A 26,756-nucleotide genomic window follows, 5' to 3' on the forward strand; every position below is an offset into this window, starting at 1 on the left:
ATCCTATGATGCTGCCTGGCCTGCTGTGTTCATCCAGCCCTGCACCTTGTTGTCTCGAATTCTCCAGCATCTGCAGTTCCTACTATCTCTGATACAAAAATAAAACATTGTTTATGAGGCCAGATTTCACTCAGGGATCTAACTTCTCCACTATTATCGTCATTAAAGATCATAACACTGTTTCACTTGGAAGAGGTTTGGGAGCCTTGTCTTTTCATCTCCTAACTTCTTGATGTTCAAGTATTGTGGCATCTACTATTGCGCAGAAAAGTGCCATAGAAAAGGGATTTGTGCTAGGGTGACTGAGGACCATCAAAACCTGCTCCTTCTATGCAGTGAAGCATCTTAGGATGTTTCAGTACATGAAAGGCAACAGGTCCATACAAATTATCATTTCTATTCTTTTCTTAATTGAAGATTTATTTCCTCTTTGTAGACTCATGTGAAGCGTGGAGACCACATGAAAGGAGCAAGGATGCTCATTCGAGTTGCAAATAATATCAGCAAGTTTCCATCTCGTAAGTATCACGTGTAAATTCAAAAGAAACCTTCATGCCATGGCTTGGTGTTTTTCATAAAATCCAAATCTTTCATCATTACAAACTGTTACTATTATACTGAAGGTAGGCTAAATTGTATAAAATAATGTTCAGTTGCAGCTATAATATGGCATGTATCCTTAATTAAATGAAATATTATGGCTCTGATATGAATTTTAGGAAGTCTGTGACAAAGTACTGCATAAAATGCTGGTTAACAGAATTGAGGTTCACAGAATAGAAGGGTCGGTATTGGCTTGGAAATTGGTAATTGGCTTAGCGAAGAAAATGACAGAAGATTGGTTGTCAGTGGTGTTCGCCAAGGTACAATGCCAGAATCACTCTTGTTTATGTTTTGTTTTATTTACTTGTGAGACGTGAACATCACTGACTGGATCATGGTTAATTTAATTGTAAGCTCAACTATGCCTTCCATACCCCCGATAATCTTCCATCCTCTTGGTAGTCACGAATCTACCCACCTCTGCCTTAAAAAGACTTAAAGATTCTATACCCAATGCCTTTTAGAGGAAGGAAATTCTAAAGAGACTCCATTCTCGGAAAATTTCCTCATCTGTCTTAAATGGGCAACCTCCTATTTTTAAACTATGACACCTTGTTCTTGATTCTCCCATTAGAGGAAGCATCCTTTCCACATCCACAAGGTCCAGTCCCTTGGAATATATTGTCGTCCCTTGAAGATGGTGGTTAACTGTCTTCTTGAACTGCTGCAATCCGTGTGCTGTAGGTAGACTCTCAATGCCATTAGGGAAGGAATTCCAGGATTTTGACCCAAGTGACCGTAAAGGAACAGCGATATATTTATAAGTCAGGATGGTGTGTGGATTGGAGGGGAACTTGCAAGTGGTTCGGTTCCCATTTATCTGATGCCCTTGTCCTTCTAAATGGTGTAAGCAATTAATTGGATTTAGAAATTATAATAAAATTTGTTGGTGATTCCAGTTTTGGAGATGTGACTGACAGAATGATACAAATTGACTGTAACAGGTCATGGACAGGCTAACAGAATGATCAGGCAAGTGGAAAATGGAATTTAATACAGAAAGAGTGTGAGGTGATGTACTCTGGCAGAGACATGTGTAGAGACAATGTAGACTACATAGCACAGTTCTGAAAAGCACACAGGGACAAAGGTGCTTGGGGTTCATGTGGATAGATTTTTGAAGGTTTCGGGACATGTTGAGAGAATAGTTGACAAAGCATGTGGAATCTCAGGCCACGTAAGTAGAGATGTCGAGCACAAAAGCAGAATAAAGTTGAATGAAGCTTTGGTCAAAGCTATGATTAGGTCATTATTAGAATATTTTGCCCAGTTCTGGTACAACAGAAGGGTCCTTGAGAGGATCTAGTGGAGATTTATTGTGATGGTTTTACGTATGAGGGATTTTAGCTACAGGGATTTCGTAAAGGGAACAAAATCATGAAAGGTTTTGATAAGGTTGACACAGAAAACTGTTCCGTTAGCTCATGGTACAGGGACCAAGGGACAAAGATTTAAGATGTTGGACAAGAAATGCCACAACAATGTGAGAAAGAACATTTTTTACGCAGTGAATGATGATGACATGGAACCTAATGCTTATAATCATTTCAAAAGGAAATTGAAAGGCACTGGAGGGAATTACAGAGAAAGAATGGATCTGATTGGACTGCTGTGCCATTCAGTAAGATCATGGTTGATTTAATTGTAAGCTCAACTATGCCTTCCGTACCCCCGATAATCTTCCATCCTCCTGGTAGTCACGAATCTACCCACCTCTGCCTTAAAAAGACTTAAAGATTCTACACCCAATGCCTTTTAGAGGAAGGAAATTCTAAAGAGACTCCACTCTTGGAAAATTTCCTCATCTGTCTTAAATGGGCAACCTCCTATTTTTAAACTATGACACCTTGTTCTTGATTCTCCCATTAGAGGAAGCATCCTTTCCACATCCACAAGGTCCAGTCCCTTGAAATATATTGTCGTTCCTTCAGTGTTGCTGAGTCAAAATCCTGGAATTCCCTCCCTAATGGCATTGTGGGTATATCTACAGCACATGGACTGCAGCTGTTCAAGAAGGCAGCTCACTACCACCTTCTCAAGGGCAAATAGGAATGGGCAATAAATGCCAGCATAGCCAGTAACACCCATGTCCCGCAAGTAAATATAAAAAAACTTTGCTGAAACTGCTTCCAAGAATTAACATTCTTCCGTAAGTACAATGACCAATACTGCACACCATACTCCAGATGCAGTCTCACCAATGCCCCATATAATTGAAGTGTAACCTCCCTACTCTTGCATTTGTTTTCCCTCCCAATAAAACATAAAATTCCATTAGTTTTCCTGATTACTTGCTGAACCTACTTACCAATCTTCTGTAGTCCAGATTTCTCAGGAACTTCTCTCCATTAATATGTTTCACTTTTATTCTTCCTGCCAAAATGAACGCTTTTATACTTTCTCACATTAATCCATTAGTCAGATCTTTGCCCACCCACTTACCTATATTCATTTGTAAACTCCTCATACCCTCTTCACAGCTGACCTGTCTTTATGTCACGAGCAAATTTGCCTGCTGTGTGTTTGGTCCCTTCATCCATATCATTTATATACACTGTCGAATTGAGACCCCAACACTTATTCCAACACACGTAACATCTTGCCACCTGAAAAAGACCCATTTATTCCTACTCTCTGCTTCCTGTTACCCATCCAGTCTTTTTATCCATGCCTGTATGTCAAATCCAACACCGGAGCTCTTGTTTTCAACAATAACCTTTGTCACATCTTATAAAATGCATTCTGAAAATCTAAGTACAGTACATTTTCAATGAACTCCAACAAATTAGTTAAAGATGATTTTCCTGTAACAAAAACCATGCTGGCTATGCCAACTTACCTTGAACTTATCAGTGCCCTGTTATAGGACCTTTTAAGAACAGCGTCTAACATTTTTCCTATGGCAGATGTTAAGCTAACTGGCCTGTAGTTTTCTGCATTCTGCATCCCTTCCTTTTTGAATAAAAAGAGGTACAATAGCTATTTTCTAATCTAAAGGGACTTCAATGTTGTGGCCATTTCGGAGACATGGATAGAGCAGGGACAGGAATGGTTGTTGCAGGTTCCGGGGTTTAGATGTTTCAGTAAGATCAGGGAAGGTGGTAAAAGAGGGGGAGGTGTGGCATTGTTAGTCAAGGACAGTATTACGGTGGCAGAAAGGACGTTTGATGACAAACGTGTCTACTGAGGTAGTATGGGCTGAGGTTAGAACCAGGAAAGGAGAGGTCACCCTGTTGGGAGTTTTCTATAGGCCTCCGAAAAGTTCCAGAGATGTAGAGGAAAAGATTGCAAAGATGATTCTGGATAGGAGCGAAAGTAACAGGGTAGTTGTTATGGGGGATTTTAACTTTCCAAATATTGACTGGAAACGCTATAGTTCGAGTACTTCAGATGGGTCAGTTTTTGTCCAATTTGTGCAGGAGGGTTTCCTGACACAGTATGTAGATAGGCCAACAAGAGGCGAGGCCACATTGGATTTGGTACTGGGTAATGAACCAGGCCAGGTGTTAGATTTGGAGGTAGGAGAGCACTTTGGTGATAGTGACCACAATTCAGTTACGTTTACTTTAGCGATGGAAAGGGATCGGTATATAAAGCAGGGCAAGAGTTATAGCTGGGGGAAAGGCAACTATGAGGCGATGAGGCAAGATTTAGGATGCATAGGATGGAGAAGGAAACTGCAGGGGCTGGGCACAATTGAAATGTGGAGCTTGTTCAAGGAACAGCTACTGCGTGTCCTTGAGAAGTATGTACCTGTCAGGCAGGGAGGAAGCGGTCGAGCGAGGGAACCGTGGTTTACTAAAGAAGTTGAATTTCTTGTCAAGAGGAAGAAGGAGGCTTATGTAGAGATGAGGCGTGAAGGCTCAGTGAGGGCGCTTGAGAGTTACAAGTTAGCCAGGAAGGACCTAAAGAGAGAGCTAAGAAGAGCCAGGAGGGGACATGAGAAGTCTTTAGCAGGTAGGATCAAGGAAAACCCTAAAGCTTTCTATAGGTATGTCAGGAATAAAAGAATGACCAGAGTAAGATTGGGACCGGTCAAGGACAGTAGTGGGAAGTTGTGCGTGGAGTCCGAAGAGATAGGAGAGGTGCTAAATGAATATTTTTCGTCAGTATTCACGCAGGAAAAAGACAATGTAGTTGAGGAGAATACTGAGATACAGTCTATTAGACTAGACGGGATTGAGGTTCATAAGGAGGAGGTGTTAGCAATTCTGGAAGGTGTGAAAATAGATAAGTCCCCTGGGCCGGATGGGATTTATCCTAGGATTCTCTGGGAAGCTAGAGAGGAGATTGCAGAGCCTTTGGCTTTGATCTTTATGTCGTCATTGTCTTCAGGAATAGTGCCAGAAGACTGGAGACGAGCAAATGTTGTCCCCTTGTTCAAGAAGGGGAGTAGAGACAACCCTGGTAATTATAGACCAGTGAGCTTTACTTCGGTTGTGGGTAAAGTGTTGGAAAGGATTATAAGAGATAGGATTTATAATCATCTAGAAAGGAATAATTTGATTAGGGATAGTCAACACGGTTTTGTGAAGGGTAGGTCGTGCCTCACAAACCTTATTGAGTTCTTCGAGAAGGTGACCAAACAGGTGGATGAGGGTAAAGCGGTTGATGTGGTGTATTTGGATTTCAGTAAAGCGTTTGATAAGGTTCCCCATGGTAGGCTATTGCAGAAAATACGGAGGCATGGGATTGAGGGTGATTTAGCGGTTTGGATCAGAAATTGGCTCGCTGTAAGAAGACAGAGGGTGGTGGTTGATGGGAAATGTTCATCCTGGAGTTCAGTTACTAGTGGTGTACCTCAAGGATCTGTTTTGGGGCCACTGCTGTTTGTCATTTTTATAAATGACCTGGATGAGGGCGTAGAAGGATGGGTTGGTAAATTTGCGGATGACACCAAAGTCGGTGGAGTTGTGGATAGTGCGGAAGGATGTTGTAGGTTACAGACGGACATAGATAAGCTGCAGAGCTGGGCTGAGAGGTGGCAAATGGAGTTTAATGCGGAAAAGTGTGAGGTGATTCACTTTGGAAGGAGTAACAGGAATACAGAGTACTGGGCTAATGGTAAGATTCTTGGTAGTGTGGATGAGCAGAAAGATCTCGGTGTCCATGTGCATAGATCACTGAAAGTTGCCACCCAGGTTGATAGCGTTGTTAAGAAGGCGTACAGTATGTTAGGTTTTATTGGTAGAGGGATTGAGTTTCGGAGCCATGAGGTCATGTTGCAGCTGTACAAAACTCTGGTGCGGCCGCACTTGGAGTATTCCGTACAGTTCTGGTCACCGCATTATAGGAAGGATGTGGAAGCATTGGAAAGGGTGCAGAGGAGATTTACCAGGATGTTGCCTGGTATGAAGGGAAGGTCTTATGAGGAAAGGCTGAGGGTTTTGAGGCTGTTTTCGTTAGAGAGAAGAAGGTTAAGAGGTGACTTGATAGAGACATACAAGATGATCAGAGGATTAGATAGGGTGGACAGTGGGAGCCTTTTTCCTCGGATGGTGATGGCTAGCACGAGGGGACATAGCTTTAAATTGAGGGGTGATAGATATAGGACAGATGTCAGAGGTAGGTTCTTTACTCAGAGAGTAGTAAGGGCGTGGAATGCCCTGCCTGCAAAAATAGTAGACTCGCCCACTTTAAGGGCATTTAAATGGTCATTGGATAAACATATGGATGATAATGGAATAGTTTAGGTTAGATGGGCTTCAGATTGGTTTCACAGGTTGGCGCAACATCGAGGGCCAAAGGGCCTGTACTGCGCTGTAATGTTCTATGTTCTATGTTCTATGTTCTATGTAAAGGAGCCTTCCTTGTATCAAATTAATTTTGGAAAACCTTTACAGACATCCATGGATTCAAAGGCTGAACAGCCTCTTTTGTGCCGTTAAGACTCTCGTAATGGTTAAGCACCTTATTTCAGTCATTTACACATTTCTTTGGTATTTTGGTGAAGTTAAAATCAAAGTTTGGGAGAACCAAGGACCAGTTGTTTTTCTAATAAAGTCAACATTTTCATCACAGTAAAATTTAACACTCTCTTAAAGAATGCAATAGAGGTTCACTCATATAGATCTGGATTAATATTCCACTATGTATTTTACTCTAAGTTTTGTGTGCTTATCCAGAGTAGGATGACCATGTGTGAAACATGTTTTATGCAGTTAGTGACTAGGCAGTTTATGCCTATTAGTTACATTAGCTAAGTGTAACTCAAAATTTCCAACATCAAACTGATTCCTTCAGAAAATCAATCTCTAAACCATAAATTTAAAACATTGTTTTTCTGTATCATTCTCAGCCCTTTTGTATACTATTAAAATATACACTTGGGCATTGGTTGAGATTCTACAGGACAGCTGCTTGGAGTCTGGACATATTCTAAAATGCCCATTAACATGAGAGAACAACCAATTTTTCATTCCTTCTGTAGGTTCCATGCAAGGATAATAAAGAAAAAAACTCGAAATTTCCAAAGTGCCTTTCATGACTTCCATACCTCCCAAAATACTTCTGAATTATAGCCACCATTAGAAATTTTCTAATCACCCTGGTTGGAGATGTTATTAGACAGCTCTGCAGATGGGACTTGAACCTCGGACTCATGGCTCAGAGATAGAGCCCCTATCACTGCACCACAAGAGCCCCTCAGTAGACACTGTTATACTGAAGGAAATGCAGCAGTCAATTTACACACAGCAAACTGCTTGCAGTGATAATGACCAGATAATCTGCTCTTGTGATGTTGACTGATGAATAACTAATGGCCCCGGCACCAACAGTAGTTGCCCTGCACCTCAGAGTAACACCGCGGCATTTTTTACATCCATCTCAGAGAGCAGATGAAGCCTCAATTTAATATAAATGTCTGAAAGGCACAACCTCCAATAGTGTAGCACTCTTGCAATGTTATACTGGAATATCTACTTGGATTTTTAGCTCAATCTGATAACCTCTGACGAGAGGTGACAGTGCTACCCTCAGCACCATAGCTATGAGGCAAAGAGCAGTTAATCATACCATGGTGTAACTAGTGTACATTATCATTCCATCCACGCACTTAGCCACAAACATCCTGGTAAAGGTGTTGAATAACACTTCTCAAAAGCACAGCTCAGATTGCAATGACACCATGAATCATCTAGTTTTAACATTTTGAATTCAAGGACAATTTACAGCTGAAAACTTTCAGATACATGAAGCTAGATTAAGATTAAAAGCATTAATAGCTTTGAGTTTTTGATCCCATCTGTTTATAGATTTTGATTCTGTTATAATAAATTTATGGAATTGGAAAACTCTTGCAGCACCATAAATCACAAAGCAGCTATAAAAGTTTCTGGAAAAGCTCAGCAGGTCTGGCAGCACCTGTGAAGAAAAAAGGATCTGAGGAAGGGTCACCGGACCTGAAATGTTAACTCTGATTTTTTTCTCCGCGGGTGCTGCCAGATCTGCTGAGCTTTTCCAGACACAGTTTTTGTTCCTGATTTACAGCATCTGCAGTTCTTTTGGTTTTTATAAAAGCATCTGTTTCATTTGCTCCTAAGGATGTTTATTTCTTATACTTGCATATTTTTTCAGACATTGTACCCATTCTAACATCAACAGTAATTGAATGTCACCGAGCAGGGTTGAGGAACTCCGCCTTTAGTTTTGCTGCTATGCTGATGAGACCAGAGTACAGAAACAATATTGATCCAAAGTACAAGAAGAAGATAGAAGCTATGGTTAGGTAAGCATTGGTGTCAAGTGTCACTTCAAAAATTTTCAGAAGTTCTCACATAACAATGATTTATCATGTTATGCTAAATAGTGGCCATTAGTATAAAGTACCTTATTTAAAATGTCAAATGAAAAACAGTCACACCTAGCTATCCGAAGACAAGCCACACTGAGTATTAGACTGAATAGACAAGTGCAATCCTACTAGGGTTGCCAACTATGATTAAATCTAATCCTGGAGATTTCATCGCATGAATTGTGGTATACTCCAGTCATACGTTAGTTGACAAACACGTCCATTCTTGTGACGTACTGCCTTCCTTCACCAGTTAGATAGCAAAAATATTCATTACCCAATTGGATAATGCTTTACTGTTAACCAGACAGCACACTTTCCCCAATTTTCAATATTTTTAATGTGGTAAAGAGAAATGTTTAATGATTATTACAAAAAAAAATTGACATTGCTCCCTTTCTCATTCATAGAACATAGAACAGTATAGCATAGGAACAGACACTTTGCCCCACCATGTCTGCACCGATGATGCCCTTCTAAACTAATCCATCTGCCTGCACATGGTCCGTATTTCTTTATTCCCTGTCTGTTCACGTGTCAGTCTAAAAGTCTCTTAAACATTGCTATTGTATCTGCTTCTACCACCTCCTCTGACAGTGTGTTCCAGGTACCTACCACCTGTGTAAAGAAAAAACTTGCCTCACATCTCTCCTTCAAACCTATGCCCCACAGTATTTGACACTTCCACCCTGAGAGAGACTCCAATGATCCACCCTATCCATGCCTCTCATAATTTTATATACTTTTATCAGGTCACCCTCTCAGCCTCCAATGCTCAATTGAAAACAATCCAAGTTTTGTCCAACTCCTCCTTTATAGCTAATGCACTCCAATCCAGGCCACATCCTAGTAAACCTTATTTGCATCCTATCCAAAGACTCAACATTCTTCCTACAGTGTGTCGACCAGAACTGCACACAATATTCCAAATGCAACCTGAGCAAATTCTTACACAGCTGCAAAATGACTTGCCAACTTTTGTACTGAATGCTCAGACCGATGAAGACAAGTATGCTGTATACCTTCTTCACTGTCTTATTTACTTGCATTGCCACTTTCAGGGAGCTATCGAATTGCACCTAAAGATCCCTCTGTACATCAATTCTTTTCAGGGTCCTCCTAATTACCGTATAGTTTCCATCTGCCATTTTTCAGCCAAACTTTCCAGCTAATATATGTGTCTTGTATCCTTTGACAATCTTCCTCACCACCCATAACTCCAAACAATTTTCATGTCATCTGCGAATCTGCTAAACAGACCACTGTCATTTTCAACCAAATCCTTTATGTAAATGACAAACAACAGAGGTCCCAGCACTGATTCTTGTGGAACGCCAAAGATCACAGACCTCCAGTTATATAGTCCCTAACCCTCCACAATTATCGTCTATCTTGTATGACTAAGGCAATTTTGTATCCAATTTACCAACAATTTGTGGATCCTATGTGACTTAATATTCCAGCTTACCATAAGACACCTTGTAAAATGCTTCAATAAAGTCGATTTACACTACGTCCACCGCCCTCATCATCGTCGCCACTTCCTCAAAACCTCAATCAAGTTTGTCAGACATCTGCACAAAGCCATGCTGACTGTCCCTACTAAGCCCATTTTTTCCCAAATGTGAGTAAATCCTGTCCCTAAGAATCTTCTGCAGTAATTTGCCTACCACTGATGTAAGGTTCACCAGCCTATAATTTCCTAGATTATTATGTTGCCTTTCTTAAACATTGGCAATTCTCCTTGGGTGGAACTGAGAAATAAGAAAGGGACGAACACCTTATTGGGATCGTACTATAGACCCCGCAATAGTCAGCGGGAAAGTGAGAAACAAATTTGTAAGGAGGTCTCTGTTATCTGTGAGAATAATAGAGTGGTTATGGTAGGGGATTTTAATTTTCCAAACATAGACTGGGACTGCCATAGTGTTAAGGATGGAGAGGAATTTGTTGTGTGCACAAGAAAATTTTCTGATCCAGTAATGTGGATGTACCTACGACAGAAGATGCAAAACTTGACCTCCCCTTGGGAAATAAGGCAGGGCAGGTGACTGAAGTGTTTGAGAGGGAGCACTCTGGGGCCGTGACCATAATTCTATTAGTTTTAAAATAGTAATGGAAAAGGATAGACTGGATCTAAAAGTTAAAGTTCTAAATTGGAAGAAAGCCAATTTTGACAGTATTAGGCAAGGATGTTCTCAGGTAAAGGGACAGCTGCAAAATGGGAAGCCTTCAAAAATGAGACAACGTGAGTCCAGAGACAGTATGTTCCTGTTAGGGTGAAGCGCAATGCTGGTAGATGTAGAGAATGCTGGATGGAAAGAAAAATTGAGGTTTTGGTCAAGGAAAAAAAAGGAAGCAAATGTCAAGTATAGACAGCAGGAATCAAGTGAATACCTAGAAGAGTATAAAGGCAGTAGGAGTATACTTAAGAGGGAAATCAGGAGGTCAAAACGAGAATATGAAATAGCTTTGGCAAATAGGGTTAAGGAGAATCCAAAGGGGTTCTACAAATATATTAAGGGCAAAAGGGTAACTAGGGAGTGAATGGGGCCCCTTAAGGATCAGCAAGGCCACCTATGTGTGGAACCACAGGAGATGGGGGAGATACTAAATGAGTATTTTGCATCAATGTTTACTGTGGAGAAGGATATGGAAGGAATATAAAGTGGGGAAATAAATAGCGACATCTTGAAAAATGTCCATAATACAGAGGAGGAGGTGCTGAATGTCTTAAAATGCATAAAGGTGGATAAATCCCTGGGACCTGATTAGGTGAACCGTAGAACACTGGGAAGCGAGGGAAGAGATTGCTGGGCCCCTTGCTGAGATATTTGTGTCATTGATAGCCACAGGTGAAGTGCTGGAAGACTGGAGGTTGGCTAACATTGTGCCACTATTTAATAAAGGTGGTAAGGAAAAGCCGGAGAACTATAGACCCGTGAGCCTGACATCGGTGGTGTGCAAGTTGTTGGAGGGAATCCTGAGGGACAGGATTTTTATGTATTTGGTAACGCAAGGACTAATTAGAGATAGTCAACATGGGAAATCGTGTCTCACGAACTTGATTGAGTTTTTTGATGAAGTAACAGAGGATTGATGAGAGCAGAGTAGTGGATGTGATCTGTATGGACTTGAATAAGGCGTTCAACAAGGTTCCTCATAGTAGACTGGTTAGGAAGGGTAGATCACATGGAATGCAGGGAGAACTAGTTATTTGGATACAGAACCAGCTCAAAGCTAGAAGACAGAGGGTGGTGGTGGAGGATTGCTTTTCAGACTGGAGGCCTTTGACCAGCGGTGTGCCACAAGGATCGGTGCTGGATCCACTGCTTTTTAGAACATAGAACAGTACAGCACAGTACAGGCCCTTCGGCCCACGATGTTGTGCTGAACTTTTACCCTAATCCTAAGGTCTATCTAACCTCCACCCCTACCTAGTATATCATCCATAGGCCTATCTAATAGCCGCTTAAATGCCCCTAATGAGGCTGACTCCACTACCCTCTCCGGCAATGCATTCCACGCCCCTACCACTCTCGGAGTAAAGAACCTACCTCTGACATTTCCCCTGTATCTACCTCCACTCACTTTAAAACAAATACCCCTCGTAATAGGTACCTCCACCCTAGGAAAAAGTCTCTAGCTGTCTATCTATACCTCTGATTATTTTGTACACCTCTATCAAGACACTTCTCATCCTTTGTCGTTCTAAAGAGAAAAGCCCTAGCTCTCTCAACCTTCCCTCCATTCCAGGCAACATCCTGGTAAATCTCCTCTGCACCTTTTCCAACGCCTCCACATCTTTCGTAATGAGGCGACCAGAACTGGACACAATACTCCAGATGTGGCCGAACTAGGCTTTTGTATAGCTGGAGCATAACTTCACGGCTCTTGAACTCAATCCCTCTATTAATGAAAGCTAACACACCATACGCCTTCTTAACAACTCTATCCACCTGGATGGCAGCTTTCAGGGAACTGTGAACATGAACCCCAAGATCCCTCTGCCCCTCCACACTGCCAAGAATCTTTCCGTTAACCCTGTATTCTGCTTTCAAGTTTGTCCTTCCAAAATGAATCACCTCACACTTTTCAGGGTTAAACTCCATCTGCCACTTCTCAGCCCAGCTCTGCACCCTATCAGTGTTCCTTTGTAACCTCGAACAACCCTGTGCACTATCCACAACTTGACCCACCTTCGTATGGTCCGCGAACTTTCTAATCCACCCTTCCACTCCTTCATCCAAATCATTTACAAAAATCACAAATAGAAGAGGACCCAGGACAGATCCTTGTGGAACACCACTCGTAACTGAGCACCATGCTGAATATTTTCCGTCCTTTGTCTTCTAAGGGTCAGCCAATTCTGCATCCAATCTGCCATATTTGCCCCTATCCCATGCCTTCTTACCTTCTGCATGAGCCTACCATGGGGAATCTTATCAAACGCCTTACTTAAATCCATGTATACCACATCCACTGCTCTACCTTCATCCACGTCATTTTGTCATTTATATAAATGATTTGGAGTGTGAACATAGGAGGTATGGTTAGTAAATTTGCAGATGACACTGAAATTGCAGGTGTAGTGGACAGTGAAGAAGGTTACCTCCGCGGATAACAGGATATTGATCAGATGGGCCAATGGGCCGAGGAGTGGCTGATGGAGTTTAACTTAGATGAATGTGAGGTGCTGCATTTTGGAAAGGCAAATCAGGGCAGGACTTATACACTTAATGGTAAAGTCCCAGGGAATACTGCTGAACAAAGAGACCTTGGAGCACAGGTTCGTAGTTCCTTGAAAGTGGAGTTGCAGGTGGATAGGATAGTGAAGGCGGCATTTGGCATGCTTGCCTTTACTGGTCAATGCATTGAGTATAGGAATTGGGAGGTCATGTTGTGGCTGTACAGGACATTGGTTTGGCCACTTTTGGAGTATTGTGTGCAGTTCTGGTCACCCTCCTATAAGAAGGATGTTGTGAAACTAGAAAGGGTTCGGAAAAGATTTATGAGGATGTTGCCAAGGTTGGGGGGTTTGAGCTATGGGGAGAGGCTGAATAGGCTGGGGCTATTTTCCCTGGAGTGTTGGAGGCTGAGGGATGCCCTTATAGAGGTTTATAAAATCGTGATGGGCATGGATAGGATAAATAGGCAAGGTCTTTTCCCTGGGGGAGGGGAGTCCAAAACTAGAGGAGAAAGATATACAAGGGACCTAAAGGGACAACTTTTCACGTAGTGGGTGATGTGTGTATGGAATGAGCTGCCAGAAGAAGTGGTGGAGGCTGGTACGATTATAACATTTGAAAGGCATCTGGGTGGGTATATTAATAGGAAGGGCTTAAAGGAACATAGGCCAAATGCTGGCCAATGGGACTAGATTTATATACCATATCTGGTCGGCATGGACGGTTTGTTTCTGTGCTGTATATCTCTCCAACTATGACTTAATTTGTGGCTGAAGAGAATACAAAGATCTCTGTTCAGGCCCCTGCAATCTCCTCCCTTGCCTCCATCAGACTGTTGTGAGTTATCTACCTTAATGTTTTTCAAGACACTCAATACCACCTCCTCCTTAATATTGACATTCCCTAGAATATTAACATAGCCATCCCCAATCTTACCATCATCCATGTCCTTCTCCTTGGTAAATACCAATGCTAAGTACCTCTCTGCTTTCATGCAAAAATTCCCTCCTTTGTTCTTGAGTGGACCTACTCTTTCCCTAGTTACCCTCTTGCTACTAAAATACTAACATATTTAATGCCTTGGAATTCTCCTTAATCCTTCTTACCAAGGACACTTCATGACCCCTTCTAGCCCTCCTAATTCCTTGTTTAAGTTTTTTCCTGCTTCCTTTATAATCCTTAACGGCCTTGTCTGATATCAGTTTCCCAAACCTTACGTATGCTTCCTTTTGTTTTGCCTAAACTTTCGATTTCTCGTCATCCAGGGTTCCCAAATCTTGCCATCCTTATCTTTCATCCTCTCAGGAACATGCTGGTCCTGAACTCTGATCAAATGGCCTTTAAAAGACTCCTATATGTCAGATCAGATTTACCCTCATACAGCTGCCCCCAATCTAATTTCTCCAGTACTTGCCAAATACTGTTATAATTAGCTTTCCCCCAGTTTAGCACTCTCACTTGAGAATCAATCTTAGCTTTATCCATAACCATCTTAAAACTTATGGAATTAAGATCACTGTTCCCAAAAAGCTTCCCCACTGAAACTTTGATCACCTGGCCATTTATTTTCCAATGCAAGATCCAGAATGGCCCCTTCCCCAGTTGGACTATCTACATATTGTTGCAACAAACCCTTCTGGATGTACCTAACAAATTCTGCCCCATCTAAGTCCCTGGCAGTAAAGAATTCCCAGTCAATATTGAGGAAGTTAGAATCATTCATTACGACAATCCTGTTGTTTTTACATCTTTCACAATCTGCCTACATATCTATTTCCCACTGGCTACTGAGAAGCCTAGAGAACAACGCTATTATAGTGATTGCACCTTATTCCTGAGTTTTACTCATATGACCTCGCTGGATGAGCCAGCCAAGACGTCCTCCTGCTGCAGCTGTGACATTCTTTTTAATCAGTAATGCAACCCCCCCCTCCCCACCCCTTTTGCATCCATCTCTGTCATGCCTGAAACATCTAAACCCTGGAAAATTGAGCTGCCAGTCCCACCCTTCTCTCAACCAAGTTGCTGTAATGGATGCTACATTGCAGTTCAGTCTAATAATCCAGATACTAAGCTCATCTGCCTTACCTGTTATGTTCCTTGCATTAAAATAAACAAACTTCGGACAACCAGTTCTGCCATGTTCATTAACATGGTCCTGCCTGTCCTTCCTATTAGACTTAATTGACTTAACCTCTCTTCTCAATCATTTCACATGCTGACTTACAGCTCTGGCTCCATATAATTTAAAGTTCATTTCATGCTGTAGCCAGCCAGATAACAGTTCTGGAATTTCTGCTAGTCTAAAATCAGAAGCCTTTGCTCATAATGCAATCCCTCCATACTGGGGAACATCCTAGTGAACCTTTTCTAAACTGCCCCCAGTGAAATGAAATCTTTGCTTAAATAAGAAGATCAAATTGCTCACAATACTCCAGATCTAGTCTCACTTGTATAGTTTCAGTAAAACTTTCCTATTCTTGTACTCCAACCCCCTTGAAATAGGGGTCAATATTCCATTAGTTTTCCTGATTACCTGCTGCACTTATGTGCTAGCTTTCTGTGTTTCATGCACAGGTACTTCCAAGTCCCTTTGTGTTGCAGCTTTCTGCAGTTTTTCTCCATTTAAATAATAATGTTCTTTTGTTCTCCCTCCCAAAATGAACAACTTTGCATTTTCCTACATACTCTCTTCTTTGCCAGCATTTTGCCCACTTACTCAGCCCATCAGTTTCTCTAAACTGTTTGTATCCTTCTCGCAACCTGTTTTCTACCTATGTTTGTGTCGTCCATAAACTTGGCTACAGTACATTCACCTTCTTCCTCCAAGTCATTAATGTATATTCTAAACAGTTGCAGTCACAGATTAATCCCTGTGGAACCCCACTCGTGATGGGTCACCAACCTGATAAAGAAAACCTTATCCTCACTTGCTGTTTCCTGTTTGAGCAGCATAAAAGCTTAGTGGTGCAAAGATTATGGAGATATCCCAGCTTGGTGGTAATGGTAGAGTGGGGATATATCATGAGGTTACAGATTGTGTTTGAACACAATTCTGCTACTGTTGATGACCCACAGTGCCTCATGGATTTGAGTTGCAATGTTTATTTGGTAGTCTGACAGGTAGAGTGGTGAAGACAAGATCAAGTAGATTTTTCCTTCTTACTGGTTGTCATACCACCTGCCACAGATTAATTCAAAAGCTACAAGCTGAAACTGACAAGCAAACTGATCAGGGAACTACAAACTCTGAGCAAACAATAATTGTGCCACAGTGATTTACAAGGTTTGTATAATAGCTATTAAACATTTAAAATAACCCAGTCTGGCCTTTAATGTGGTCTGACCAAGTATTCTTATCTACACTTTAACAGCAGAATAATAATTTGTTCCCAGTTTTCATCCGGTGTGGTAAACCTATTCTAAATGTTTCCATACTGGTACTAATCCTAATGAAATAAACGATAATTTGCACTGATACTGTATCTTTCATGATTTCAAGAAATCTTAGTATGCGTCAAAACCAACAGAAATATTTTTAAAGTATACTTACCATTGTTGTAACTATCAATAGCTATTACGCAGGAATAGCTCAGAAATGGAAATGAGTTACTATCCAATGTATTTCATGATTTTGGTTGAAGGAGATACATTACTTAGAATCACAATGAATTCTCCTTCACTTCAAAAACTGTCAAGTGGACCTTTTATGCCCACCCGCTTGAGTAGTCACATTAGTGCTACCAAAGTTGAACTTGCACCAAAGTTTATAGTGAGGCTGCTTTTCTAGATTAGACTGTTGGCATGATTATTTATAGATCCAAGTAGAAATCTAGACCGGTGCTGAGGTATGAATGAAAAATCATGTACTGGTCAAGCGTAAAAGGATCTTCTCCCTGCCTCTTTGTACTGCAGTGCATAGCTGCCTACTTTTGGTCAATAACAAAGTGGCATGCACCTATTGTAAAGGCTGGACATATGTCACTTCCACAAATCATCTGCACGTTTCTGAATGTTTTAGACTTTTGCTTGCTTGTCTTGACTATTTGCCCATTGCAAATGTATGCCATCATAAAAGTTATTTAAATCTGGCAATAAATGAAGATGGAGCCAATTGTGCATTACATGTTTTGCTCCTCAAGACAATATTTTCTGTGATTAGCACTAAAGAACTCCAAATGTTTGTGAGCATATTAGGTAATATAAATTTGAGTGAGAAGCGGTTTTAAGTTGGGGTAAAGAGGCTTTATATGAGGGGGGTCAAAACAGAAGAGAGAAACTTATTTTGTTACAATATTATAAGTTTGCAATGAAAAATAAATTATTGATGATTTTGACCAGGCGTCCTGACCAATCAGAAGTGGAAGAGTTTACTTCACCTTGTCCATACTGTGCTTTTCAGTTGCCAGAATGTGAGCTGCTCTGTTCAGGTTGTAAGAACAATCTGCCTTACTGCATTGTTACTGTGAGTATCAAAAAAATGACTGCAGCACTTATGATAGAAGGCAAAATTCCTTTTCGAATGAAGAATGTATTGTTTTTCAGTAAGGTCTTTAGTGATTGTCAGTGGAACATTCAGGATTACATGGGAGTTAGGAGCAAGAGTAAGACACGCATCCCTTGAGCCTGCTCCACCGTTCAATCAAGTAATGACTTACCTGATTGTAAAACCAAATCCAAATTCCCATCTGACCTGATCACCTTTCAGCCCCTTGCTGAGCCAAGAGTCTATCTACCTTTGCCTTAAAAATACTGCCTTTTAAGGAAACGGATTTCAAAAGGCTCACGACCTTGAGCAAAAAAAAACTCATCTCTATGTAAAATGGGTGACCCCTTGAGTTCTAGATTTTTCCACAAGTACAAACATCCTGTCCACATCCACCCAGTCAAGTCCCCTCAGGATCATGTATGTTTCAATCAAATAACTTCTATTCTTCTAAACTCCAGCAGATACAAGTTGAGCCTGTCCAACCTTTTCTCATAAGACAACTTGCCCATTCCTGGCATCAGCCTAGTAAATGTTTAACTGCTTCCACTGCATTGACATGCTTTCTTAAATAAGGAGACTGTTTGTTTGTTTCTGTGCACAACTGAAGCATAACCTCCCTGCTTTTATATTCTGTTCTTCTCACAATAAATTAATAAACAATAAAACAGTGGCATAATGGTAATCCTATTGGATAAATAATCTAGAACTCCAGGCTAATGTGCTGTGGGCACAAGTTTGAATCCTACCATGGGCAAATGACAAAATCTGAATTCAGGAAATAAAAAGCTTGCTTAATGGACACAATGCAACTATTGTCGTAAAAATCCATCTGGTTCGCTAATGCCCTTTCAGGAATGTAATCTATCTTTAACTGGCTTATATCTGTATCTTAACTTCCCTCTGGGCGATTAGGGATGGGCAAAAAAATTTCTATTAGCTTTCCTAATTATTTACTGCACCAGCATATGAGCTTGTTGTAATTCACACGAGGACACTCCAATACTTCTGTATCTTGGAGCTGTGCATTCTCTCAGCATTTAGATAACTCATTTTTTTTATTGTTCCAGCCAAAATGGACAACCTAATAATTTCCTACATACTCCATTCGTTAGATATTTGCCCATTCAATTAATTATCCCATTGAAGGCTCCTTAAGTTCTCCTCAAAATTTATTTTCTCATCTATCTTTGTCATCAGCAGACTTAGCAACCATACGTTCTGCCCCTTATTCCAAGATCTATATGAATTATAAAAAAACTAAATAACCTGTAGTTTCTTGCTTGTGTCTCCCATATTGAAAAAAAGTTACATTTGGTATTTTCCAATCCAGTGCAACCTTCCCCAGTCAAGAGATAACAAGGTGCAGAGCTGGATGAACACAGCAGGCCAAGCGGCATCAGAGGAGCAGAAAAGCTGACGTTTCGGGTCTAGACCTTTCTTCAGAAATGCGGGAGGGGAAGGGGGTTCTGAAATAAATAGGGAGCGAGGGGGAGGTGGATAGAAGATGGATAAAGGAGAAGATAGGTGGAGAGGAGACAGACAGGTCAAAGAGGCGGGGTTGGAGCCAGTAAAGGTGAGTGTAGATGGGGAGTTAGGGAGGGGACAGGTCAAGGGGGTGGAATGAGGCTAGTAGGTAGGAGGTGGGGGTGGGGCTTGAGGTGGGAGGAGTGGACAGGTTGGAGGGGAAGGACAGGTTAGGGAGGACGAGCTGGGCTAGTTTTGGGATGCGGTAGGGGGAGGGGAGATTTTGAAGCTTGCGAAATCCACGTTGATACCATTGGGCTGCAGAGTTCCCAAGCTGAATATGAGATGCTGTTCCTGCATCGTTGTGGCACTGCAGGTGGCCCAGGATGGACGTGTCGTCCAATGAGTGGGAGGGGGAGTTGAAATGGTTCGCGACTGGGAGGTGCAGTTGTTTGTCGCGAACTGAGCGTAGGTGTTCTGCAAAGTGGTCCCCAAACCTCCGCTTGGTTTCCCCGATGTAGAGGAGGCCACATCGTGAACAGCGGATACAGTATACCACATTAGCAGATGTGCAGGTGAACATCTGTTTGATGTGGAAAGTCTTCTTGGGGCCTGGGATGGAGGTGAGGGGGGAGGTATAGGGGCAGGTGTAGCGCTTCCTGCGGTTACAGGGAAAAGTGCCAGGGATGGTGGGGAATGTGGAGCGGACAAGGGAGTCACGGAGAGAGTGATCCCTCTGGAAAGCAGTCGGTAGGTTTGAAATGGATATCGGTTTCCAGGTGGTTGCCCCCTTTGTCCAAGAACTCCCCACCCACGTTCTGCCAGTTCATTTTAGTTAGTTTTGCTTCCATGCCCTCATAATTTTCCCAATTTAAATTTAAATACTAATCTTGGACCGGCTCTTTACTCACTCAAACTGAACGTACAATGCAACTTTATTGTGGTTATATTATGATAGCTGCTACTGCTAAGTGCCTTCACAATGATGTTTATGAATCCTATCAGATTGCACAATACCATATCTGGCATTGCCTGCTGTCTGGTTATCTCCAGAATGTGCTCTAAGAAACTATTCCAAAAACATTCTATGATCTCACGTAGGCTATCTTTACCTATCTCATTATTCTAGTCTACTAAATTAAAATACCTGATAATTATCACTACTTTTCTGATGGGTGGTCAGTTAGCTGAACTGCTGGTTTATGAGACAGAGCAACACCAACAATGTGGGTTCAGTTCCTGTACCAGCTGAGGTCACCATGAAGCTCCCACCTTTGTGACCTCACCCTGGGCATGGTGACCCTCAGGTTAAACCACCACCAGTCACTTTCCTCTAATGAGAGAACAGTCCTATGGTCTTCTGGGGATTGTCAGAAAAGGAAAAGACCATTATTTCTTATATTCTGCCCTAGCCCTATCATGTAGTTAGTTACGGGGCCTGTACATGACTCCCAGAAGTGACATCTTGCCTTTATCATTTTTTGTTTCTATTCAAAGCATCTGTATATCTCAGTGTTTGAACTTGAGTTATCCCTCCCTGTCTTGCTAATACTAATCATTTATCTTCCTATCTTCAGAAATTTGCTGTTGTTTTTGCAAGTTCAATATTGATTAGAAAGCAATTCTAGGGTAAGGCACCTTTGACTGCCTGTAGCTAGTTTGTATTTTTTCAGTACTCTTCAAACTACTGTTATTTATTCTGTAAATTCCTGTTTATTTTTAATCATTAGGTATCTCTTTTAAAATAAGTCATTCATCATTTTCCTTCATCTTTATCCATGCAGACATTTCCAGTTAACCTGCTCCCCATGTTTACTGACACCATTCTGACTGAGCCACACTAAAGAGCATCATCAGTGATTGCTCATCCCCCATCCCCCAATTTTCTCTCCAGTCTCCCAGAAGCTCCTTGTTGTCTCCCATAATGGAGCTGCTGAGTTTTTAAACTGAATTTTTATTTTATTCCTCTTTTGCTATGCATTGAATCAGTAAAGTTTAGCTCACTATTTGCAAACTGAAACAAAAACAAGGTGCTGGTGAAACGCAGCAGCTGTGGGGAGAATATTTGGCTCAAAATATTAACGCTGTCCACAGTTGCTGCCAGACCTGAGTTTCTCCAGCACTTTGCTCATATTTCAGATTACCAGCATCCAGACTTTTATGTTTGCAGACTCATGCCCATGAGGATTAAATTGGATGGTTAAAATCCAAGCCAACATGTAATTAAAGTGCACCAGTTAATGGTAATTTACACATCATTCCTAAGCCTCTTGTAATATGTACACTGGAATGTGCTTTTTTATTAAATTGAGGGAGAATTGTACAGACACTTCTAAAGTTGGCTGGGTTCTTGCATAGAACTGCCATTTTGTACCTCAGTCTAGAACTTCAAAATGTACACAGGCTTCAAAGCTGTGCAAGAATTTGCCCCCTTCTTTGTGGCTCCCAACACATTTTAAAATAAATTAATAACTGGGTATTTTTCTATGAAGCAATATTCAATGAAAGACAATTATATCATGAACTATTTCTTTTGAGAGTTAGCATTTTATTTTTATAATAAACTGAAATTTGAAGTCCATGTGTATATTATTATTCAATGTAAACAAAGTGCACATTGCAATTTGTTTCACCAGGGCCGCCACATGGTGAAGGATGACTGGACAGTTTGCCCCCATTGCGATTTCCCTGGTTTATACTCAGAGTTCAAAGTGTGAGTAGAAAGCATTGCAAAATAATCTTCTCTAATGTGTAAAGTCTGATAAGTGGTGTAGTACTTACCAGGAGGGTACTGTGACTTGTCTATTGGTGGGAAGGGCACATCTTAAAATTGGTTTTCAAGGAATCAGGTTTATATCAGTATTCCCACTGGGTTAAGTTAATTTTCAGAGGTGTCCCTTACTTTAACCTTAGCACAAAGAAGTGCATTTATAACAGTAAATTGTGCACTTTTTTTTTTTTTTTTTAATAGCTTACTAGCTACCGAGAAAGCTTGTCCTATGTGCTCAGAAAAACTGTGTGTGGAGCAGATGTCACTCGTTGAGCCAACACCATATCTACTACGAGATGAGGCAGAGTAATGAGAAATGCTGGACATCTAAGTACAAGGTATGTGGGTGAAAGGAGATTGATTGTATTTCATCATTGCTCATAAGAGCAGTACTACGATCACTATCTATTAAGTGGGGGGGTTTTATAGCATTGAGGCCCTTCTGAAATCATTAGTTTCTGCTTTCACCACTTTAATTTTTTGACTGTCATACAAATAGATGTTTTTTTTTAAAATATTCATTGATTGGATATCGAAGCGGCATTCATTATCCTTCCCTAGTTGCCTTCCTGAACCACCGTAAGAATAGATTTTCAAGTCTGGATGGTAGGTGGCTTAGAGGAGAAGCTGCAGGTGGCAGTACCTATGTATACATTGTTGGTAGTGGTCATGGTTCTGTAAAGTATTCTTCTAAGACACTCAGATCCTATTTGCCACACTTCCACGTGCAAAGAGCAGTAGTCCCAGCATGCATCAAAAGGAATACCACTGTTTGCCATCTTTTAGTCTAAAAACTAACATATCTTAAGGGCAATTAAATCAATAAGCTATATTTTTTGACACTGACCTCATGTCCCACAAGTATTCATTTTGTTAGCTTTGTGATACTCAGTTGAATGCTTTCTTAAAATCCACAAGAACAACAATCATTCCTTCAATTCCATTGGATTAGTTGAGCATGGTCTGGCTTGAACCTTGAATGTTTTTTCTAATTATTGTTTCCAAAATCTTACCAACTACAGATGTTCACTTAACTGGCCTAAAGTTGCTAAGACCATCCTTTTTATTCAAAAACTTGTACGAGTTTCACATTTGCTACTCCCCCATATCTAGGAAGATTCTGGTAAGCCATTTGAATATCTCAATCACCACTTCCTTCGCCGTAATTGGCTTGCAAGCCTTTTTAGTAGCTCCTTTCATGTTCTCAGTTTGCACGTTTAAATTGATGTGCCTCTGTCTAATCATTTATTTATTTATGAAAAGGGAAATAACGTTTGACAAACCTGATGCACTCCTTTCTGTTACTTGTAGTATAAAAAGGAGAACCAAATTGTCATGGTGTATTTGGATTTTCAGTAGGTCCTACGCAGGTTAGTAAACAAAAATTACAGCATATGGGGTAATAATAATCAATAGATAGAGCTTTGATTAAAAGACAAAATAGCACAGGAATAAATGGGTCATTCTCAGGATAAAAGATTCATACTAATGGAGTTGTGCATAAATCTGTGCTTGAACCACAGCTGTAAAAATCTGTATAAATTATTCTAATGTAGGGAACAAACATAATAAATTCCAAGTTTGCTGATGAGACAAACCTAGGTGGGGACGAGTTGTCAGGAGAATGTGGATAGTATAGTAAAGTGAATGGTTGAGCACAGGCAAGTAAGAGGTTATCCAATTCAGTGGGGGGGAAAAAAAGACAATGTTTCTTAAATGGTGAGTTTGGGACGTGTTGACGTCCAAAGACCATGTATCAGTGCTTATTAAGTATTCTAGCCTTGATCTGCACCACTGCTTTGATTTTAATAGGACCTATAGCCCTACTTACTTTGTATGCCAGTCTCATTTTCACCTACCTGGTTCTTACTGTAAGAATTCACTTCATGTACATCACCTTATCCTGTCAGTCTTTTGTTGCACTGTACCCTGACTGGATCCTTTCAAATCTAAACTTTATGATGAGCACAAACTTGCCCCAGTTGGCCCATCACAAATATGGGATAACAGCTTCCACTTTTACAGCTGATTTCCCTATAAATTTTCTCAACTTCCTTCTCAATATACAATGGTCAGAAAAGAGTGCTTCATTCTACCATTTTGAAGCATGTTTCCATTATTGCTGCTATATCATATTCCTGCAAGGCTAGTTTTATAGCTCACCAACCTTTCTCAACACTATTTACAAAGATGTATCACTCCCCTTCTGGTGAAAACATGTAGACATGGCTCAACTCAAATGTTCAGTTGCTACTTCAGAAGGTTGCTGTCACCTATGGTATTATACCCAAAAGGGTAGAAATTAGGATAAGTAAAGGCAAATTGATCACAAATAACCATACCTAAGAAATGTTACCTTCCAAGTAAAGTTTTCTTTGCTTTACATAGTAAGCTGCAGTTCCATTTTCCCTTCTGTAATCCAGCTTTAACTATGACCAAACCGTTAAACCACTTAAAGCAATAACTTGTTTGAAGTTAGAGAAAAGATTTAAATCAAGTTATTTATTCAATCTTTCTCCAGTACCTAGTTTACAATTAATCTATACTATATTAATACGAATAGTTTCAAAGCCATCTATGAAATAGCTGCCAAGCAAGAATTTGTATTATTTTTCATAAAATTAGGAAAGATGGAAACTGATTGTATCTCTGAAATTCTGTGGTATACAATTTTTGCAAGCTTCCTGGAAGCACCCGTTCATATAAGCAACGTGAAGCAACTTAGTACAGTTTTGTTCCTATATCCACTTGATGGTTTTCGGGCATCTTCAGCTGACTAGCTCACACCACATTCGAAACAAAGTCATTCAGCTCTATCACCCATTGCAAATTGTCATTGGCTAGAACACCTGTCTTCTGACCAGGTCAAAAACCATTTGCTCTGAAACAGTTATTAGCAATTCAAGTAGAATCATTAAATAGCAGGCATCAGATTTAGCCTATACTCATTAATTTATTTTGAACTAGATAAAGGGAAAGCATTCTTTGATACTAAATTTGCACATGTTGAAAGTACAGGTCACATTTTTGGTTCAACAGTATTTTGTTTCCTCTTTTAATGTCAAGATCAGATTTACTGAAGTTGTGAAAAGAAATCCTATTTTCAATAAGCTAAGTGTTAAATGCATACAGCCTACTTATAATTGACTGAATTGTGTTTGATTATCTTAAGTTTTCGTACTACAGCTAAGTAGAAATAAACAGCAGCAAGATTTGATGAGAGCCAGTGATCCTTTAATATTGTCAGTGCTGGAGAAACTCAGCAGGTCTGGCAGCGTCTGTGGAGACAGAAACAGAATTAAATATGAACATTCATTGAACTCTGTTAACTGTTTCTCTCTCCGCAGGTGCTGCCAGACCTGCTGCACTTCTTGGGCATTCTGTTTTTATTGAATGATTTGTCATTTATTTTACAGATTCAGCATCTGAAACCATTGTTGAAAGCCCCAGCAGGAGTTCTTCAGTGCACATCCATATTTGAAACATTTTCTTTTTAAACGTATTTATGTTTATAATGAATTAAAATTCATTGTGACTACTATTTAATAAACTCTTTTTAAAAAAAATTCTATGCTGATAGTAAAGCAGGTAATTGAGCATTCCAAAGTTAGCTTTCACAATCTCACTGGAGACGTGCTTTGAACACCTTTATGAACTCCACACCACTTTTTTTTAAAAAATTAACATTTTTCTAATCAAGCTGTTCAGAGATGCTATTACACACCTCTGGAGCAGCTGGGACTTGTGGCTCAAATTATACGGAGGGAGAAAAAAACTGTAATTCAGTAAATTTTGGAAACCTGTCTTTTTAAGGAATGTAACTAACAATTGAATCCTAGCTAATCAGGCCCATTTAAGAAATAGATTTAAAAATATAATGTTTTAAAGTTCTAAGATCTTCCAGACCATGGCCACAACTTGACAACATTCAGAGCAAAGGGTGAGAGATTAATGGGACGGCAAGAGCATAGTAGCAATGTGACTGCTCTAGCAATCCACCACCCATCACCATTTAAATCATAATATTTCCTATCTTCAACATTCATTTACAACTCTAGGATTAATAGAAACTTACTGAATTACTGGAATTGTTTTGGACTTTTTTCTGGCACAGCTGGGGAGCAGGAGCAGTAGCAGTGTGTAGAATTTTTTCCTTACCTAGTATGTGAACAAAAGCCCATTGTGCAGGAGTACCATTAGCTCTAGTAATGGGAAATGAAATATATTAAAGTCAGGGTGGGGATATCTCTCAATATTCACAACTACACCAATTGGGTATAAGACAGAGAAAGACATGATTGCATCTACACAGCTTGAGTCCTAGCTGATCCCAGTCTTGTCCTTTTGCCAATGAGTTTAAATTCTTAAGTTTTACATCATACCTTAGACTGCCTTCTCAGTTTTTTGGGATTTATTATTAATATTGGAAATCTCACTCAAATTCCTGGCTCCTAGGATGAACTCCGTAGTTTCAAGTAAAAATTCTGAACGCCCTGTAAACACGCTTTCTAAAATATATTGTTTTGTTAACATATCAAGTTATTCTAAAAGAAATCTTTCACTAGTGGTTATGTCATTATCTTTTTATAATTATTGTTGTCCATAGTTCAATTTACCGGGAATAAAACTAACCACTGGATCATCTTTCCCAGCAATGAGTTTCCTCATTCTGCCCAAAACAAAAATACAAAAAATTGTTAACAAAATTGCAAACCCCTAATACCAAAGGGAGAAGCTAAACTTTAATTTGGAAGAAATTGTTGCTTGGATACATTGGATCTACTTTAGCAAGCTGGGCCATTTATTGACATTCAAGCACAGAAACCTGGTTTTACGATTGCTTTTTTGAAGCTCTCAGAGTTTGGACCCCATGTACATGAAATGCTAAGTATCAACAACCTTTTCTGCAAGTATACAAATACTTAGGCCTGAAAGCAATAAAACAGG

General features: G+C 40.3%; 1 protein-coding gene across 1 annotated transcript in view; it reads left to right on the plus strand.

The window, feature by feature from the left end:
- LOC109936628 (WD repeat-containing protein 19) overlaps positions 1-26,298 on the plus strand; it is a 142,212-nt gene extending 115,914 nt beyond the window's left edge. The window contains exons 19-24 of the mRNA XM_048600926.1: positions 437-518; positions 8,182-8,332; positions 17,428-17,551; positions 21,676-21,752; positions 22,011-22,147; positions 25,226-26,298. Of these exons, the coding sequence (XP_048456883.1) occupies positions 437-518; positions 8,182-8,332; positions 17,428-17,551; positions 21,676-21,752; positions 22,011-22,119 (543 nt within the window). The 3' untranslated portion in view covers positions 22,120-22,147; positions 25,226-26,298. The remainder of the gene's footprint in view (positions 1-436; positions 519-8,181; positions 8,333-17,427; positions 17,552-21,675; positions 21,753-22,010; positions 22,148-25,225) is intronic.
- The last annotated feature ends 458 nt before the right edge of the window (positions 26,299-26,756 follow it).

The sequence above is a fragment of the Rhincodon typus genome, chromosome 1 (assembly GCF_021869965.1).
Source record: "Rhincodon typus isolate 14 chromosome 1, sRhiTyp1.1, whole genome shotgun sequence".
Taxonomy (NCBI): domain Eukaryota; kingdom Metazoa; phylum Chordata; class Chondrichthyes; order Orectolobiformes; family Rhincodontidae; genus Rhincodon; species Rhincodon typus.